This window comes from Echeneis naucrates, chromosome 19 (genome assembly GCF_900963305.1).
Source record: "Echeneis naucrates chromosome 19, fEcheNa1.1, whole genome shotgun sequence".
Classification (NCBI taxonomy): domain Eukaryota; kingdom Metazoa; phylum Chordata; class Actinopteri; order Carangiformes; family Echeneidae; genus Echeneis; species Echeneis naucrates.
In genome coordinates, this window is record NC_042529.1 from 7,938,428 (window position 1) to 7,956,253 (window position 17,826).

The window sequence follows — 17,826 nt, forward strand, 5'->3', positions numbered from 1 at the left end:
TTGTAGTTGCTGTGACATAAGGTTGCTTTTAGAGGTAAATGGCTTTCTAAACTTTTGCTCAGTTAATTAACTGAAATACAAATGAAATTAAAATACTGGCAGGAGGTCAGGTTGATATTGTACTCCGACGCTTAGTGAAAGCACAATGTGACAGAATGAATCATCCGTGCTGCTTTCCCTGTCAGTTGTGTAACAGTTTATAAATGTTTTGCATAGCATTTTTCATAAGTGGTAAAAGTTACAGTTGACATAAGGATGGATGCTGAGCTTGCTGTGTCTTGACTTTTGTTTTGTTCACTTAACTGTGAAGGATTTGGGCATGTGTTCAATTTGCCATCTGGCTGATGTAACTCATCCTGATGCCTCAATCTCACAGTGATTTTAGCTTAATCTGCAAATTAACAAAGCAGTGATGTAGAAAATGTTTCCATAATCTCTGTAATCTCTTGGTAGATCGTGTAACACTAAACAGTCAGCGACAGAAAAACAAGCTTACCGCCACACTTCCAGTAGGTATACAGTAATGTTACAGAATCAAGTTCTTGCAAAAGGTGTTCTTTTATAATAGTTGTTGAGATGTAATTCAATAGGACAAAGGTCAACTTCATGTTGACACCAGAGGAAAACTCATGGGATCATGATAAATGTTAGAATTCCTCTGCCGGCAACTGTGAATATATGTGGAACATTTTGTACAGATCCATGCAGCACATGCTGAGATATGAGTGTACAAATGAATAATTTGTTCCCATTCATCTAGCAGACATTTCGGTGACAGCCAAAATGTTAAACATGTGCAAACATGATCCTGGGAACCGCTCACTCGTAATATTTTCAAATTTATAGGAAAAAACTTGTGGATCTCACAACAAGAAAAAAAGGACAGAATTTTGGTCAGAGCTGACAAGATCATTTTAAAACAAACAAAAACAAAACCCTGCAGCCAGGAGTTCAACGTCAATACCAGTTTTAGGTAGTAAACTTTATTAAATTACTTGTTCTTTGATACCAGCATGTACAATTTCCCTCCATTGTCTGAACTTTTGATTCAGCTCAGTTACTGAATTATGTTCTGCTTGAAGTTAATTTCCCACCCGTTTTTGTTTGGTATGGGTTTCCACTATTATAGGATGGAAAAATAAAAGCTAAATTGAGGGTATATTTGGAATGTGTATATTTTGGCTGTGAATGCAAAAGACAAGAGCATGAGTTCACCATTTTCAATCCTTGAATATGGATAAGTAATTTAATGCAATTGAAAAATCAAATGAGCCAATATGGTGTGAATGTTTTATTTCAAAAATTGAATCAAAGTATACATTATACAGTCAAACTACACCAAACTACAATGCCTGGATAGCGTGACTTAATGTGGATTAAGGTGTGCTAACAGTATGTGCTTTTCTGCTAAGATACTGTGCATCCTTCAGTGTAACAGTAAAGCCAGTGACATATTTCCTAGTAAACATGATGCTTGGATTTTGCAGCAATGCTGAGCATTCACATACACTGATTTCTTTGACTGTTTGACACATTGGCCTGGAAAGTCATCTCATTTTCTCACTGCAACCAAGAGGCCAAGTTCCACTGGTTTCCCTGAGGAGGGCTGTTTCACATGATGTTTAAGTTCCTAAAAGAACAGTGTTCCAAAATTTAAGGGTGAGACCAAAATGTTCCAAGTCCAAGAATCTCATTTTCTAGTGGGGACACCAGTATCAGCTGCCACCTTAAATTTGTATTTAAAGTTGTTTTAAATATGATGTTAATTTTTATAAAGATGTAGAAAGGGCTTTTTCATTTATTGAAATACACCGAGTCAGTATTGGAGACTAAGAGAAAGTCTGGGGTGTTGGAGCTGAAGACCAGCTGTGGGGCACAAAGTCCCAGGGGTGGTTGCTTCATAAAAACAGTATCACTGCATGTCAAGAGAGCCACTGTTTTCACAGAATCCTGCAGTGAAGAGAAGACAAACATTTACATTGCTAAGATTACAATGCACCATTTTGTCAATCAAGTTAGACAGTGATCCCCAGAACTTGCACAACTAAGTTAAATCAATCATCCACCTGGTTCCTCTTATCAAATATCTCCCTGCGTGACATTGGCCCTAAAAACAGCACAAATCAAGAAATCACTGCATCAATAAAACAGCACATGGGTGAATTTGACTCACCAGTGTGTGCAACACGTCTGTATTTGCCCAGCAGGCACAGTTCCATCTTCTTCTGTACGACAACATGCTGGTCCTCTGGCCTCAAACCGGTTGGATGACGGGAGAAGATGAAGGAGTAGCTGTCTAAGCAAGTGCCATCGGTGTCTAACAGTCTGCACGAATAGTGGATGGCGTAGTTATCGTAGTCGGTGTCTATCACCCAGTGGTCATCGTCTAAGAGCAAGACAGACATGGGGATTCATCAAACTGACTGAAGCCAGTTAATTCCTCTTTAGTATTAAAAGTTTTCACAGCCCAAATAATACAGGGTGAAAAAAATATGGGCAAAACTACAATTTCTAAAGAAGATGCATAATTAACAAGGGAGATATTCTGGAGATTCAATTTACAGAGTCACAGACAAGTAAGTAATCATCGTTATTACATCCAATCTCAAGGTCAACAGTCCTTTTTTATATCCTAAAACCTTTAAATTACTTGTAAAGCACAGGGATTAGGTGTATAAGTACAACAACTTACTTCCAGTCTGCAAGTAGGATGCAACTCCCCAGTACTTCATTCTAAACTTGGCAGGGTCTTGGGTCTCCTCAAAGGTGGCCAACATGTCAGCACACATTTCCCAGTTGCTGGAGGTCAAAGAGGGGGGTGATGATTAAATGGGAGAAAAAAAAAAAAGGAGGATACCTGGACGAGAGGACACTTTTACAGTAAAGAGCAGAACCCACTTGAGGATGATGACTCTTCCCCGAGCAGTTGCGGTCATTTTGCCATCTTCTGTGACAGTAAACTGGGCCACGATGTTGTCGAGTAAGAACAAACCCTGTGGGTCCTTCTTTCCTACGGCGTACCACGTCCCTGCATACTGTAAGAGAGAAGCCCAATTTATACCTCATTATTTTCTATTACACCTTCTAGAACATAGCATGCTGCATGAAAACAGTAACAGATCAGAAAACAGATCTTTGACCTTCAGTCTTATTCGTCAAAGCTCGTCAAACGGCAGTGGCAAACTTACCCTGTTCCTGTCAAAGTTCTGCATGACCTGAATGTTGGCCACCTGGCAGTCCTGTGCCCAGGACAAAGCCACGAGGCTGAGGGCCACAACGTACCACAGCATGCTGTCTCAGAACAAGAAAAACACAAAAAAAAACAAAACAAAACAGATGAAGGATTAAAAAAAAGGCAGAAAATGGTTGAGAAGGACAGATTCAGAAAGGGAGACAGTGACAGGATGGGCCCATGTTTCAGCTTCATTATCATTTCATTTCCTTTAAAGTGGAGTGCATTAAAGGACCTTAAAATATGTTTCTGCATGCTAATGACAAATTAGTATAAAAGTAAGATATTACCCAAAAAAAAAAAAAAAAAAATCTCATCATAAAAAATTTTAAATTTTAGCAATAACAATTATACACCTTAAATGCCCAGTTAAGAATTTTTAAGTAAAAACGTAAGACTATTGTCAATGCATACCTTGTTAAAAAAAAGAAGAGAGCAGCTCTCGGAGATCCTCTGGTGTTCGGTCTGCTTTGGGTCTTTTATACTGTCAGCTAGTATTGTGTAATGACTTCTGGAGACCTGGACCTCCCTCCTGCTCGTCCTGCAGAATTCTTGCCTTCTATTGGACAAACATTTACATAACTTTGGGCTCTATTGATTGGTGTGTTGTGCAGATTTGGCTGACCAAAGCCAACCCCCACCCCAAAGAAAATGTGTTTTCCTGTAAAAACTGCTAAGGCCTTTCTGGGTCTTGTGAAAGCAGGCACTTGCAAAGCCAAGAAGGCCATCTGGAATAAGCTATACAATGCATGTGTAGATACAAACACCTTTTGCAAGAAGTTAAGAGAGCATTTGCAAGGCAATCCTTATACTTCAACATAATAAATCCAAGGGAAATGCTTAGGTGTGCATTTGGATTTCTTTGTGTAGAAAACTACCCCCCGCGACCTGGAAACTGATAAGCGGTTGAAGATGAGCAAATGAATGAAAACTGAATTCAACTTAATGAATATTTACCAAATAAATGTTACAATAGGCAATGTGCTTCCTGCAGCATCAGTGCTATTGCATCAGCTGTTGACTTGATGACGTTGATGAGTTCAAGCAAAAGCTTTATACTGTGAGTGCTGTTTGTATAAATGGTGGACTTTCAACAGAACATGATCAATGTGAAAAACAGCTAATCATATCTTTTCTAACTACAAAGGCTGGCTTCAAAAGTCAGTCAATAATGATGGGAGAACATGTTAGTCTGCTTAAAAATACTTGTGCCATTCAGATATAATACAGGGAGGAATGGCACTTAAATTATTAATCTGGAATCATGGAAACAAGCATATCACCCAAAAAGAGTCCTTCTATATGGCAAATCTGGGAGTGATCTACTTGAGTAAATCTTTATTAGCAACTTTGCTCTCACAGCATTGTTGTAATTTAAAGGGTCAATCAGGGATCAATTGTGGTATTTTGTGAAAATGCACTAGAGTAAGTCACGTAACTCAAGTGAATAGCAATAAAATAAATGGTTCCCATATTAATATAATTTCGCAGATTCAAGCACATTTTATTTCCTAATTAAAAAAAAAAACAAAACTTTTTCCCAAGACCAGGGTAGAACCAAGTTTGCGACTTACACAGTTAAAATGTGTCTCTAACACAGATCTGTGTTTCATCTGACTTCAGTCTACTGTGTGTGCTGTTTTGCACTGAGATCATGTAACCAGTCCTTTGAGGGCTCTGTCGAATAAAAGAGCATAGCACAGCCAAACATCTGCAGCTTGCATAACCAAGGCCCTGGCCAGTTGAAAACATTGCAATCAGTCATTTTGAGCAGAAATAATAGCAGCTGGAATTTGGCCACAGGCGGCAACACATTTCATAATCATGTAGATCAGCCAAGATATGATATGCATTACACATTTGACTGCTTGGTTTGTGGTTGAATGTTTTGCAGCATAGCAGTAAATGGTCAGTCAGTAAGTATTTTGTTTTGATGGGCTATAAGACTTAAGTAACTTTAAATCCCTAACGATCCCACATAAAACTGGAATGGGGAAAAAGACCTGAACGCACAACTTCCATCTGCACTTTGGAGTTTTGAGCAGGGCAATAGCACATCAGGGAAGTGGTATTTTTAGCAAAGACTTTTTCCACCCACATAAATATAATGCAGTCCAACACCTCCACCACCTATGGCTTAAAGTATCTGTCCACAAGCTTCACAAAGATTGTATTTTCTGCAGAGATAGCAGGGATCGAAACTGTAATTACCTGATTGAATTGTGATCTAGCTTCAAGTATATTAAATCACCTCAAGTCTTTCCTCAAGCTATTTCATTTTAAATTTTGTTTTACATCGCTAAGGAATAAAAACTATTTCTGAGTCTTTAAGCACCTAATGTGAGTAAATTAAATATTGGGAAATGTAGGGAAATCCTATTAGATGTCCAATCATCCTGTAATTAATACTTGTGGCCAAAGTGGCCGCTGATCATTAAACAGTGTTGTTAGTATTGAGCCTTCCACAGTAGAGGTAAATAGTACACAGTAACCAATACCATCCATTATATTTCTATCATAACATTTAATCATCCTGCCTTTCTGTTGTTCACTTGCTTGTATCTTTCGTCCTTTCTGCCTCAGCTGCTCCAATTTATTTGCACAGTATCTTGCATCCAACCACAGACCTTTTGTAGCTCTAATCCACACAGAGAAAAATAGCGGGGAAGCCCTTGTCTTGCCAGCCTGCCAGCAGCTAACCAGACAGTGTGCTCAGTTAATAATAGCCAGCCATCTTTGTTTAGGCTCTTATTCTCAGACATTGAAGTCCCACTAATTGGCTAATTCCTTGTCCAAGGACTGATACCTCCATAAAGATGGTGAGTTCATTAGCACACAGTTTTAGATGGGCTACCATTATGGCTCTGAGCCTGATCACTGTCACCATCAGACACTATATAAGTACTAACGCCCGAGTACTAAAAACAACAAGAACATTGGTCATACATAATGCAGGTTTGCCTCATTATTCTTGGAGGCAAGTAAAGCCACTCTCATGTCAATTGACTGCACGGATCCTTTAATAACCATTGTAAACAGCAACGGCACATTAAATATGGGACTGGTAGATTTAGGGAGACAATGCGAGTCCAGTAAATGGTTTGGAAATGTCTAGAGCTTGAAGCATTTCTATTCACCTACAGCCAGCAGGGGTAAGGCCAGGAAGTGTCCAATGGAGCCACGTGATAAACTGTCATGGCCGACAAATGGCCTTCAATTGTGTTTTGGAGGAAGTTCAGAAACACATTTCTGAGATATTAAAAAACAAACAAACAAACAAAATAAAAAACAAGTTTCTCATCTCATCCCCACAAGTGTGCCCTTGGTGGATGTGACGCCTGACCTGACAGCAGCCTGCAGCACACCGGGCCGGGAGTGTCCGATATAAAATGATCAGCGGTGGGATTTGCGGGTTAAGGGCGCTTAGAGCCGGGCTTTTGATGTCATGACGTCACATTAATTAGCGGCCACTTTGATCCTTTCAGCCTCTAAGCTGCAGCCTGTCCAGTCAGACTCCCTCAGGGGACCGCGGCGAAGGATGCAGCTCCAGCTCACTGATTCTTTTTAACCTGGGGAAAGTACATTAAAACAGAAACAAACACAAGTTTTTCTTTCCCCCCCAAAAAAAATTAAAATAAAAAATGGCAGACAAGGATAGCGTGGAGAAATACCTGGAGAACAACCCGCAGTTCGCCAAAGAGTACTTCGACAAGAAGCTGCGCGCCGAGGCCCTGACCGCCGCCTTCTCGGCACCCGTCGACGTCAAAGACACCGCGTCTTTCAAGGATGTTAACTCGGTGCAGGAGGCCGCCATTATCTTCGAGCTGGTCCAGGAGCTGCAGAAGCAAGGGGATCTGGAGCAGTCCCTGCACAAGGTGCTGCAGAGGGTCTCCCTGATAATACAGGCCGACAGGATGAGCTACTACCTGTGCCGCTCCAGGAACGGAATACCCGAGCTGGCCACCAACCTCTTCGACGTGACGCCAACCTCCAAGTACGACGCCAACTTGGTGCACCCGCAGACTGAGATCGTGTTTCCGCTCGACATGGGCATCGTCGGCTTCACCGCGCACTCCAAAAAGGCGCAAAACGTGCCCGACGTTTCTAAGGTGAGGACGAGCCGTAAAGTGGCTTCAGGTGTCAAAAAGTAAGACGGAGATGTGGTTTGTTTTTACAATTTATTATTTGGTTATTCAAATCACCTGCAGGTTTGTTTTCAAATTGGAAGTTGATTAAAGTCATTAGAAAATAGGGCTCTTTCTCATTGTGGGCAGTTTGTGATGCACAGATTCACAGAGAGGTAAAAATAAAATAAAATAAAACACAAGCACGTTTGTTTACAGTTACTGTGGGTCTGATCTGTAATTTTAGTTTAGTTCTGTTCCTTCTATTTCTGCATATGCATAAGCTGACACTGAAAGTCTTGCTGTTGCTTTGAAACCACTGAAGGCTTCAGATAATGTTGAACAGAGTGATCAGCAAACATCAGAAAATCAGTGGTCAAAAAGAAATGGCTTTTATTTTGATTTACCAAATTTAACAATGCAACGTGCTCTGTGAAAAGCACACCTCCATTATTGGATTGTATACATTTGATTGTCATGTGTGAAAAATTTTGGAAAATGTGAAGATTGAATGCATTTTGCTGTCAATGTTATAATATTTATTAGAGAACAAAATCAAATCAGAGTTTATTTTTCAAATAGAGCTCTGTCAACATTGTGACAGCCAGATCATGAGCTCCTGAAATCAGTGAGGAGCTACACAGAGCTACATGAAGAGTCTAACTGTGTTACCCGCTTGGTAGTGATCTTATATGGGGTTTTCTTTTTCTTTCCCTCCAGAATCAAAAGTTCTGTGACTTTGTGGACAAACAGACTGGATACAAGACCAAATGCATGCTCACTTTCCCTTTGATGGCTGACAAGGAATGCCTTGGAGTCGTCACGGCACTAAACAAAATAGGAGCTGATTCATTCACTCCAGAGGATGAGGCCGTAAGGATACACACTTTAACATTTGCATCCATTCATATCAGTATTAGATCACTGTGTGAGCTCTAATAGTTTTTGGACTCTAACCTGAACTTGAATTTGGCAATTAAAGCATCAAATAGAGGTAATTTTTTTTGGAATAGCACATATCACTCTATTATGCCTGAGTTCTTTCCTTAGTTCCTTTTTTGCTACTACAAAAGGTTGGTGCTCTGCAATTTGAAGTTTTGCTCTAAATAAAGATTATTGCTGCAATTTAGTCTAGCAAGGTGTAAAACACAACCATATATATATATAACCCTTATATTCAGCAAGTCAATCTGATTTGATGGACAAGAAAAAAGTAATTTAACCAGGAATATGTTGATGTTTTTACAGACTATTGAGGCTAAGTTTCTGTTACGAGCAATTGAAAAAAAAAAAACAAAACAAAACAAAACTTTTTTCTTGGCACATTATCTCTCAGATGAGAAGCACACACTCACATTCATTTGTATGATCTAAGGGATCACTTTCTATGACAAATCACATCTTTTATTGGGCAGATCTGTCCTGCTTTTAAAACATTTACATTTGCCACTGTGTTTAACTTGCTGTTTTGTATTGATGAAAACTTTAATCCCATCTTGTTCTTAGCTCTTCCACAAGTACATGAACTTTGCTCAAGTCCTTGCCCTGCAGTATTACACAGCCTACATGTTCAATGTGGAGTCCAGGAGGAGTCAGGTAAACTGAACTGTTGCTGTTTGGTAAATAAAAAGGGAGGTGCAGTGACAGACTGGGTGTCTTGAACTGAGATATGATTCTATTAGAGTTTCCCTTCATACCTGTTATTTGCTTGTTGGTGCTTCTAATCCATAGAACACTCACACTATAAACAGACCGTGAATCACCTCCAATTTCACCTGTTGCTTTGCTCACAGGTGCTGCTCTGGTCAGCCAGTAAAGTGTTTGAGGAGTTGACAGACATTGAAAGACAGTTCCACAAAGCACTCTACACTGTAAGGACCTACCTACAATGCGAACGATACTCAGTGGGCTTGTTGGACATGACCAAAGAGAAGGTTAGTCTTGCAGAATAGATTCACTTTTAATAACTGGATTGAATAGACATTAATAATGGCTACAGACTTAAATAATTTCAAGTTATTATTTCTGTATTTCCCTGCAGGAATTCTATGATGAATGGCCAGTGAAACTGGGAGATGTGGAACCCTATAAAGGACCAAAGACGCCAGATGGCAGGGTAACAAACTCATTATCCTACTCATTACATCCATTTTTGCCATGTGTGGCATTTAAAAGCTAACTGAGTAACCTAACGTTAGTTTGAAAATGATCAATCATTTCTAACAGGCTTCTCCTATTCATACAGGAAGTCATCTTTTACAAGATCATCGACTACCTCCTAGAGGCCAAAGAAGAAATCAAAGTTATACCGTAAGCAGCCATAAATATATGCTTCAAATATTAACTATTTGTATGTCAAAGTCAACTTGGTATCAATTATTAGCTTGAGACATCCATAATATTAAAACAAAAAACATGGAACCCATTAATCTTGATTAATACGCTATGTCTAATATGTTGTTGGTACCACAGATAGCTGTGAGAGTCTCTGGGTGTTATTTGGGGAATAATGTGATGTAGTAACTGAGTAAATTTGAATTGAAGGTGGAGTGTCAGCACTGCTTAACACACTTATTAGGAATTCATTTACTTTAGCTAACACAACTCTGTGTGTGTTTTTCTATTTCAGAGGTCCACCTGCAGATCACTGGGCTTTAGTCAGTGGACTGCCGACCTATGTGGCAGAGAATGGCTTTGTAAGTCTCCTCCAGCTTCTGCAGAGCTACTCATTACCAAAATAACTACAACTATCAGGAATTAATATACAGCGATAGAGAGAGGAAACAACTAAAACAGTGAGACAAGAGTAAAAACAAACAGACACACCAAGCACAGGGTGAGCTTCACAGTCTGACCTTGATATAGATTAGGCAAAGGAGTATGTCACCCTGCATTTAATTCAGACCAGTGGTTGGTGAATATTATTTGTGACTGAGTATGTAACATGCTACCTACACAATTTAAATATAAAAGGCTCTAGAAGTAAAGATATACTACTAGTTGTCCAAACAAAAAGGGGAATTAATGATTTTATCACTTTTGTGTTTCAAATACATTCTGTAATAAATACATAAATAAATAAATAAATGCACTGAAAGTTAGACTACAGCAAATACTAATACAAATCCAAATATTTTTTATATGCGTGCAGATTTGCAACATGATGAATGTGGCTGCAGATGACTTTTTCACTTTCCAGGTGAGGAGACTTTTACCTTTTCCCACATACACACAAAATAGCCTGAACATCTGTATCTGCTTTGTTTTACTTTTTGACTTTCTCCACAAAATGTTGATTTGACTGCCTTGATGTTCCCACTGAGCCACGATTTACGAACATTATTTTTCATTGCCTTTCAGAAAGAGGCTGTGGATGAGACAGGCTTTGTCATCAAGAATGTCCTGTCACTTCCCATCGTCAACAAAAAGGAAGAAATTGTTGGAATTGCCACTTTCTTCAACAGGAAAGATGGCAGACCTTTTGATGAACATGATGAACAGATCACTGAGGTTCGCATCATACATCCCTTCTCTATCTCTCATTGTATATTCTATCATCATCACACAGAATCTCTCTTTTTGGATATCATGTTGTCATCCGTTTGTGTATAGACTGTGTTGTCATCACTATTGCCACAGGTTTCCCCTACAGAGGGAAAGACTTGTTCTTTTTTTGTCTGCATAAATTAACATGTTGATGGAAAAAATGCTGGTGAAGCATAACTTCATAATACTTGACAAATGGAGGTGACTGTGGTATCACTCACGCACTCACTCTAATTGCTTGGTCCAGGCTCTGACACAGTTCCTGGGCTGGTCAGTGCTGAACTGCGACACCTACGACAGGCTGAACCGTATGGAATGGAGGAAAGACATAGCCCAGGAGATGCTCATGTACCAGACCAGATGTACCAAAGATGAGCTGCAGTCCATTCTGGTCAGTGTCCACCTAAGTTTCCCACTCACTTTCTCTCCAGAGGTCTAACTTTGATCTCTCAATATTTCCTCAAAGTGCCTCTCAAGATGAAATAGGTAGTCAAAGGTTAATCCAGCAATGAATTGCTTTTGACTAGCAGCTATTAGAGTACTAATAGAAATCTTGGATGGATCGTTTATCCACTCAGCAGCTAACATTTAAGATGATGAGATGACAGTTTACAAGGTTACAGCTTGGAGCTTTAATCTGAAATGTCTGAAAACAAGGTATTTCAATGTCTTTGCTGCTTTTATTTTTTCTGCCGATCTTTCAATTCAAGCTGGAGATTGACATAGATAATGGCAGCATTTTTTATTTCTAATGCTTTTTATCCTTTTCTCTCTAATCAGAACACCAATGAAAAGTTTGGTGCAGAACCTGAAGACTGTGACCAGAAAGAGATGTACAAACTATTGGTATGTTTTGTTTAATCTTCTCGGCCTAAACATTGGACTGAAATAAAATGTCAGCAAAATGTGAGCAAAATACAAAAAAAGAAAGTAATTTTTCCTTCCTGTTAACTACCTTAAACATATAGTCATGTAGCAGTCTTTGCCTTTTAAGTGTTGTTTTTACCCTCTGTATGGTGTTTGTGTAGAGAGCAACCTGCCCGCAAGCTGACAACGTCAATGGAGAGAGTCTGTACCTGTTCTCCTTCAGCGACTTCCCCGTCACAGAGTTTGACCTCATCAAAGCCGGCATCCGCATGTTCTTCGAGCTTGGTGTTGTTGAAAAGTTTAAAGTTCCTGCAGAGGTGAGTCAGAAGCTCAAGTCCACTCTACCAGGAAGTTCTTGTTGGTGCCCCTGCTTGGGTCTGGGAGTTGATACCAAGCATATGGTACATTCCATGTAACAATCATTTGAAACTTATTTTATGAAATGTGGGTAAAGAAAAGAAAAGAGACGATCAGGCACAAAACCAGAACATTCAGTATCATCTGTGAAGCTTTTGGGGTGATGGGAAAAGTGCCATTGCTCAGTTTTGGAGAAAAAAGAGGAGTAGATGTAATCCTTAATTAGCCCAAGCCTCTTGAAGTACATCATGCTGCAGCTACAAATCTGTGACACCCAGCGGTGTCTCCGTGAAGGCAGAGCGGATTTCCTTAAGCACAAGGAGTGCACAAGTACATCACACTGGTTTACAACTCATCTGAAAGCTCTCTGGAAAAATTAAGTTTTTATCTTTATGGCTTTGTGTTTCTCCCACACCTTGCTCTTTAACTCCCTCACACTCACTCCCTCCCTTTTAGACACTGACTAGGTGGATGTACACAGTGAGGAAAGGTTACCGTGACATCACCTACCACAACTGGAGGCATGGCTTCAACGTCGGCCACACCATGTTCTGCCTGCTTCAGGTAATGCCTGTGCAACCTCTGCTGTGCTTCTTTCATCTCGTTCGGGCTTCTCTTTACAATTACAGACTGCTCAAGTTATGACCATAATTTTGACTCTACACTGTATTGCATAATAAATCAGCAGCATGTGGAAAGATGACTGTCTTACAACATAGTCAACAACTTATATAGGCCCTCAACCTGTTTGATTTCTTCATAAGCCCTGTCGAATATGCTTAAAATAACTATTGATAATGTCCATTATTTAGCTTTTTAAAAGGTCTACAAACGGGGTAAAGATATGAAATTAAGTTACTCATAGGTAACTCCGATTCATACAAACGCCTTTCCATTAAAATACTCTCTCTCCTCTTCCAGACAGGGAAGCTGAGGAAGTACTACTCTGATCTAGATGCCTTTGCCATGGTGGCTGCTGCTTTCTGCCACGATATTGACCACAGAGGAACCAACAACCTCTACCAGACAAAGCAAGTCCAATTTCTCCTGGGTGGTACGACAAGTGTGAGTATATGTGTTAAATGCAAGTCAATTTATTTTCCTATCTCTGTTTTCTTTTTATTTAGGAGTGCATCTCCTCTGGCCAAGCTTCATGGCTCTTCCATCATGGAGAGGCACCACTTGGAGTACAGCAAAACGCTCATGGGAGAGGAGGTAGAACACCTCGTTGGTCAAATAATTAAATAACCGGCTCATTTAGAAAACCAGACAGACGTTTTGACTGCTTGTCACGGTCTCTTGCAGAGTCTAAACATCTTCTGCAACCTCCAGAAGCGTCAGTTTGAGACCGTGCAGCACTTGTTTGATGTCTGCATCATCGCCACTGATCTGGCCCTCTACTTCAAGTAGGTGCTGTTGGTTATGAATCACGAAACATGAAAACTGCTAGCATGCTACAGCCATGGGGAATACTAAAGCTGATGTTTCTCTAAATTTTAGTTGCAGGCTGTCCATGTTTGTGCAATGTCATCTTCCTTGTAACTGACTGGATCAATTTGTTTGGTTCATTTGACTGACCGTTTTTTATCTAATCCAATTGCCCTCACACAGAAAGAGGACAATGTTCCAAAACATTGTGAATGCTACAGAGCCTATGACAGATGAAAAGGAAGCCACTGCCTATGTAGCTAACAACCCCATCAGGAAGGAAATCGTCATGTATGTATCCAATTCGGGCAGATGCTGACACAGCTGTTGTTTGGTTTCCTTTCAAATATGCTTATGAGACAACAGACCCTTGCAAAGCAGCAGCAGCAGCGCTGGCAGGTCGCCGTCATCTCTTTCATGACTATTTTGTGTATCTCGCATCTTCAGGGCCATGATGATGACAGGCTGCGACTTATCGGCTATCACTAAACCCTGGGAGGTACAGAGCAAGGTGGGTAACCATGCAGATTTTTAAAATATACAGAGGAATTTTGCAAGAAGCAAAAGAGTCACACAAAGCTAAGCAGCAAATACTACAATATTCCAATAATAGGTTTTTGATGTTGTAATTTAGTTCTGCACATTGCTTTTACTTTTCCTGCCTCTCTTTACTCATTTATCAGGTTATTACTTCTGAAAATATATAGGGCTATTTTATTATAAAGTCCAGACAGCAAAAATAAGATGAGTTTAACAGGCGACTTGTATTACAGTCAATCTTAGTCATTATGTGTTCTGCTTTCTGTGTGTTTGTCTCCAGGTGGCTCTGATGGTTGCTGCTGAATTCTGGGAGCAGGGAGACTTGGAGAGAACTGTTTTGGACCAACAACCAATTGTAAGACAAACCTCTCTTCTTTGAAATCCTTTTTTTTTTTTCTTCTTCTTCTTCTTCTGGTCGTTGTAGCAGAGCAACCGGTTGTCTCATTTACACCTGAAAACCACATCTCCTTTCAGCCTATGATGGACAGAAATTGTGCCGAACAACTACCCAAGATGCAGTGTGGTTTCATCGACTTTGTGTGCTCGTTTGTATACAAGGTAATGACGAGTTTTATACACCAGTCAGAGCCTCAATTTCTTTTTTTCTTTTTTTGTTTGTTTGTTTCCTTTAGTATTTCATTCTGAAATTGAATCAAAAGTGAAATGGACAACGATTTTCCTGCTCTGTATCTGTGTTGCAAGAGTTTATTTTTAACTGCTTGAATTCCTGCACAGCCGATGTCTAAAAAGGGGTGCAGTCATTTAATCCAGCTTCAATTGGATCTTGATTTTCTGCAAAGGGAAGAAAAGCATATTCTGCCCCTTGAGTTATTTTGATTCAGCTGACTTTAGTCAATTTGTATACTTTCAAGAAGTAAGAGCTCTCCCAATGTAACCCTTAAAAGCAGCTAAACCCAATTAATAACCTCATTCCAAGACCCTAGATTTATTTGAAGTAGAACTTTAATACTGTTCTGTACAACCTGCTGCATAGGTTTAAGATTTGATGAGACTGCCACAAAGTCTCTTTAGAGACAAGAAGCTTTAGATATCTTGTAGCTTTACCTGACCGTAGGCTGGATAACAGGATGGATAGAGATGAACCTGTTTAACCCACCTAGCTGTCTGGATGGTATGTGGATTTGTGCATGAATGTTTGTCAGACATCTTCATCTCCCTCTCTTTCACACTGTGAATAACATGTTGACATGCAGCCTGTTCCCCTCATTTTGCCAGGAGTTTTCCAGGTTCCACAAGGAGATCACGCCCATGTTTGATGGACTGAACAATAACCGGTCTCATTGGAATGAGCTGGCTGAAGTGTATAATGCAAAGATGAAGGCCATCGAGGATGAAAAGAAGAAGCTGGAAGAAGAGGAAGCCAAGAAAGGTACAATTATTTCCGGAAGACCTGTCCTGTGTTCAGAGTGTGATCCTGTATTCACACATCTTTGTTATTTCTGTGTTTATTTAGCTGGAGGTGGTGGTGGTGGTGATGGAGGGAAGTCAAAGACCTGCACCATCTGTTAAACTCTTCCAGCGCTTGGATCTGAATATGATGTATTCCGGTTAGAACTAGTTTAGGCTACACTAGCCTATAATTCTGGTCTGACAAGTTGTCTAGTTGGAATTCTGTGAGACTAGTTCGGTCCGGTCTGATCGATATCGGCATACTTCTTTGTAGTTAGGTGCTGTCTGCTCTGGTGCGGTCCAGGCCCGCCTTGTTTGGCCTGATCTGGTTCAGTCTAACCTATTTCGGTCTATTGTACTCAGTCCAGTCTGGATTAGGAAGTGTGACCATTCTCTAAGGAGAGTCAGCAGCATCATGTTGGGGCTCTGACTGGAAGAGAAGCCATTTGACTCTGAAGGCGTGGATGTATAGGAAATTTCATCACTCCTCTTCCTTCCTCTGTACAACAACCAACCACAAACATTTGAATAGCATTAAACACACAGACAATGTGTAGATCCCCTTCATAGAGCACAAATTAAAAACATTCCTAACAAGCTCATAAGATGAAGCACAGCTCTTTGATTATGAATCACGTTAAGCATGTGAGTGTGTATCCATGCCAAAGCAATAGTTTTCACAGTGGATTCTTTTGGCAGTCTGTAGTAGCACTGTAGGTTGGACAATGCACTTAGCTGCTGCTGTCCTGGCAGAGGCAGGACATGCATGGAGGGCAGGCAGGGACAATAGCTTTATACTTACAGGGATCAGTGGAACTGGGTTAAAATGATGCTTTTCAGTTTAAGAAGCATGGCTAACATTTAGATATGAAATTCATTTCATGAAGCGGGAAGGAACGGTTAACACTCAACCATGGTGTTTTCTTACCTCAAACGGGCAGATGAGCTATGCGAGGGTATATTTATTTAAATATGCAATCTCTGTCTCTCTATATATATATATATTTATATATACATAAATGTATATTTTTTTTGATTCTTTGTGTGAGAATTTTGTACTTGAACTGTCTTTATGGGTGGAGAGTTAGACATGAGGCCAACTATGAGAGATGGTGTTCTGAATCTGTGAACAAATGCACACTAAAAATCACATTCAGGCACCAAAAATATAATGGTTTTGAATTTCTGCAGCATTACTGTCAGCTTTGATAAACCACCTGCAAGCTTATTTAACTGTCTAACTACTTTGTAAAAATAACTGAAATGGGTAATATATATATATATATATATATATATATATATATATATATATATATATATATATATATATATATATATATATATATATACACACAATATAATAACTTCAATTTTGAGACACAAATGATTTATTTTAAATGTGCATGATTTCACATGTAAATAGTTTATATCATAGCAGTCAAGTAAAATGTAAATGTGTACACTTAATAGTAATTAAAGCTTAAAATAAATTGTTTTTAAAGGAGGCAAAAGCAGCCTCTGCTTTGTCTAAGGAGGCAAGAAGTGCAGTTAAAAGGCTACAGTAGATCGACCTCCCCCGTAAGAAGATTTGACAGGATTTGATTTGATTGCCAGCCAGCATCTGAGATCCGCACAGCTTTAGACATACCCTTACGGAGGAGGTAAAGCAGGCTGCCAAAGCCTCATCATATGAATGCGCAGATGGCCTGTGTTTATAGAAATGCAACTATGCTGTCATTTGGACTCACCAGACCAAAGTTCTATCTTCACTGAGATGATTCGCATCATCTCATCGTGCATCTGCCCACCTCTCCTAACCTTTTCTGACGTGAGCCCTGAATTGAGCTTGATTTGGTCAGGCATGGGGATTGACAGCCTACCCGCCCCTCCGCTCCTTCATGTGGCTTCTGAAACACTTTTAGCAACATCCCTCCTGGGACAAAGACAAGCTGTGTCTCTCAAATTCCTGTTACATCATGTCATCTCCTCTAATCAATGAGGCATCAATCAAAGGCTGTTAATCCTATCAGAATGGCTTTGGGACTACCTGGAAGCGCTCTGCTGCTTGAGGTGAAGTGAGGAGCTGCTGTTAAAATTGGTTCCTTGGTGAGATACCTGATGACAGCCACTCTAAACGTTTTACCTATCCCAACAGCTGTCATTCATTAGAAATCTACCAATTGATGTATGCAATGACCTCTACTGTATGTATGATGTAATATGTGTAAGCAAATAAAGGATATAATGGAGTTGTAAGAGCTGAGAGAAATGCTTTTTCTACACATGGAAGACTTGCAGCGTCTGCACAGAGGTGCCGCTTTA

The 17,826-nt window shown here is 39.9% G+C and overlaps 2 protein-coding genes across 2 annotated transcripts; one reads left to right on the forward strand and one right to left on the reverse strand.

Annotated features, from left to right (window-relative positions):
* Positions 1-1,276: 1,276 nt before the first annotated feature.
* On the reverse strand, positions 1,277-3,743 carry rbp4 (retinol binding protein 4, plasma). The gene is made up of 6 exons (XM_029527228.1): positions 3,647-3,743; positions 3,189-3,291; positions 2,899-3,035; positions 2,693-2,799; positions 2,174-2,386; positions 1,277-1,950 (listed from the first exon to the last, which is right to left on the reverse strand). The coding sequence occupies exons 2-6, from the start codon at positions 3,288-3,290 to the stop codon at positions 1,913-1,915; spliced, it is 597 nt and encodes a 198-aa protein (XP_029383088.1). The 5' UTR covers position 3,291; positions 3,647-3,743; the 3' UTR covers positions 1,277-1,912.
* A 3,130-nt stretch (positions 3,744-6,873) lies between these two features.
* pde6c (phosphodiesterase 6C, cGMP-specific, cone, alpha prime) lies at positions 6,874-15,624 on the forward strand. Its single transcript, XM_029527227.1, has 22 exons — positions 6,874-7,341; positions 8,077-8,229; positions 8,863-8,952; positions 9,150-9,290; positions 9,398-9,472; positions 9,602-9,666; positions 9,986-10,052; positions 10,508-10,555; positions 10,717-10,866; positions 11,150-11,293; positions 11,683-11,748; positions 11,931-12,086; positions 12,583-12,690; positions 13,048-13,157; positions 13,254-13,341; positions 13,432-13,532; positions 13,738-13,845; positions 14,002-14,065; positions 14,375-14,449; positions 14,569-14,652; positions 15,331-15,484; positions 15,575-15,624. The coding sequence occupies exons 1-22, from the start codon at positions 6,874-6,876 to the stop codon at positions 15,622-15,624; spliced, it is 2,565 nt and encodes an 854-aa protein (XP_029383087.1).
* The last annotated feature ends 2,202 nt before the right edge of the window (positions 15,625-17,826 follow it).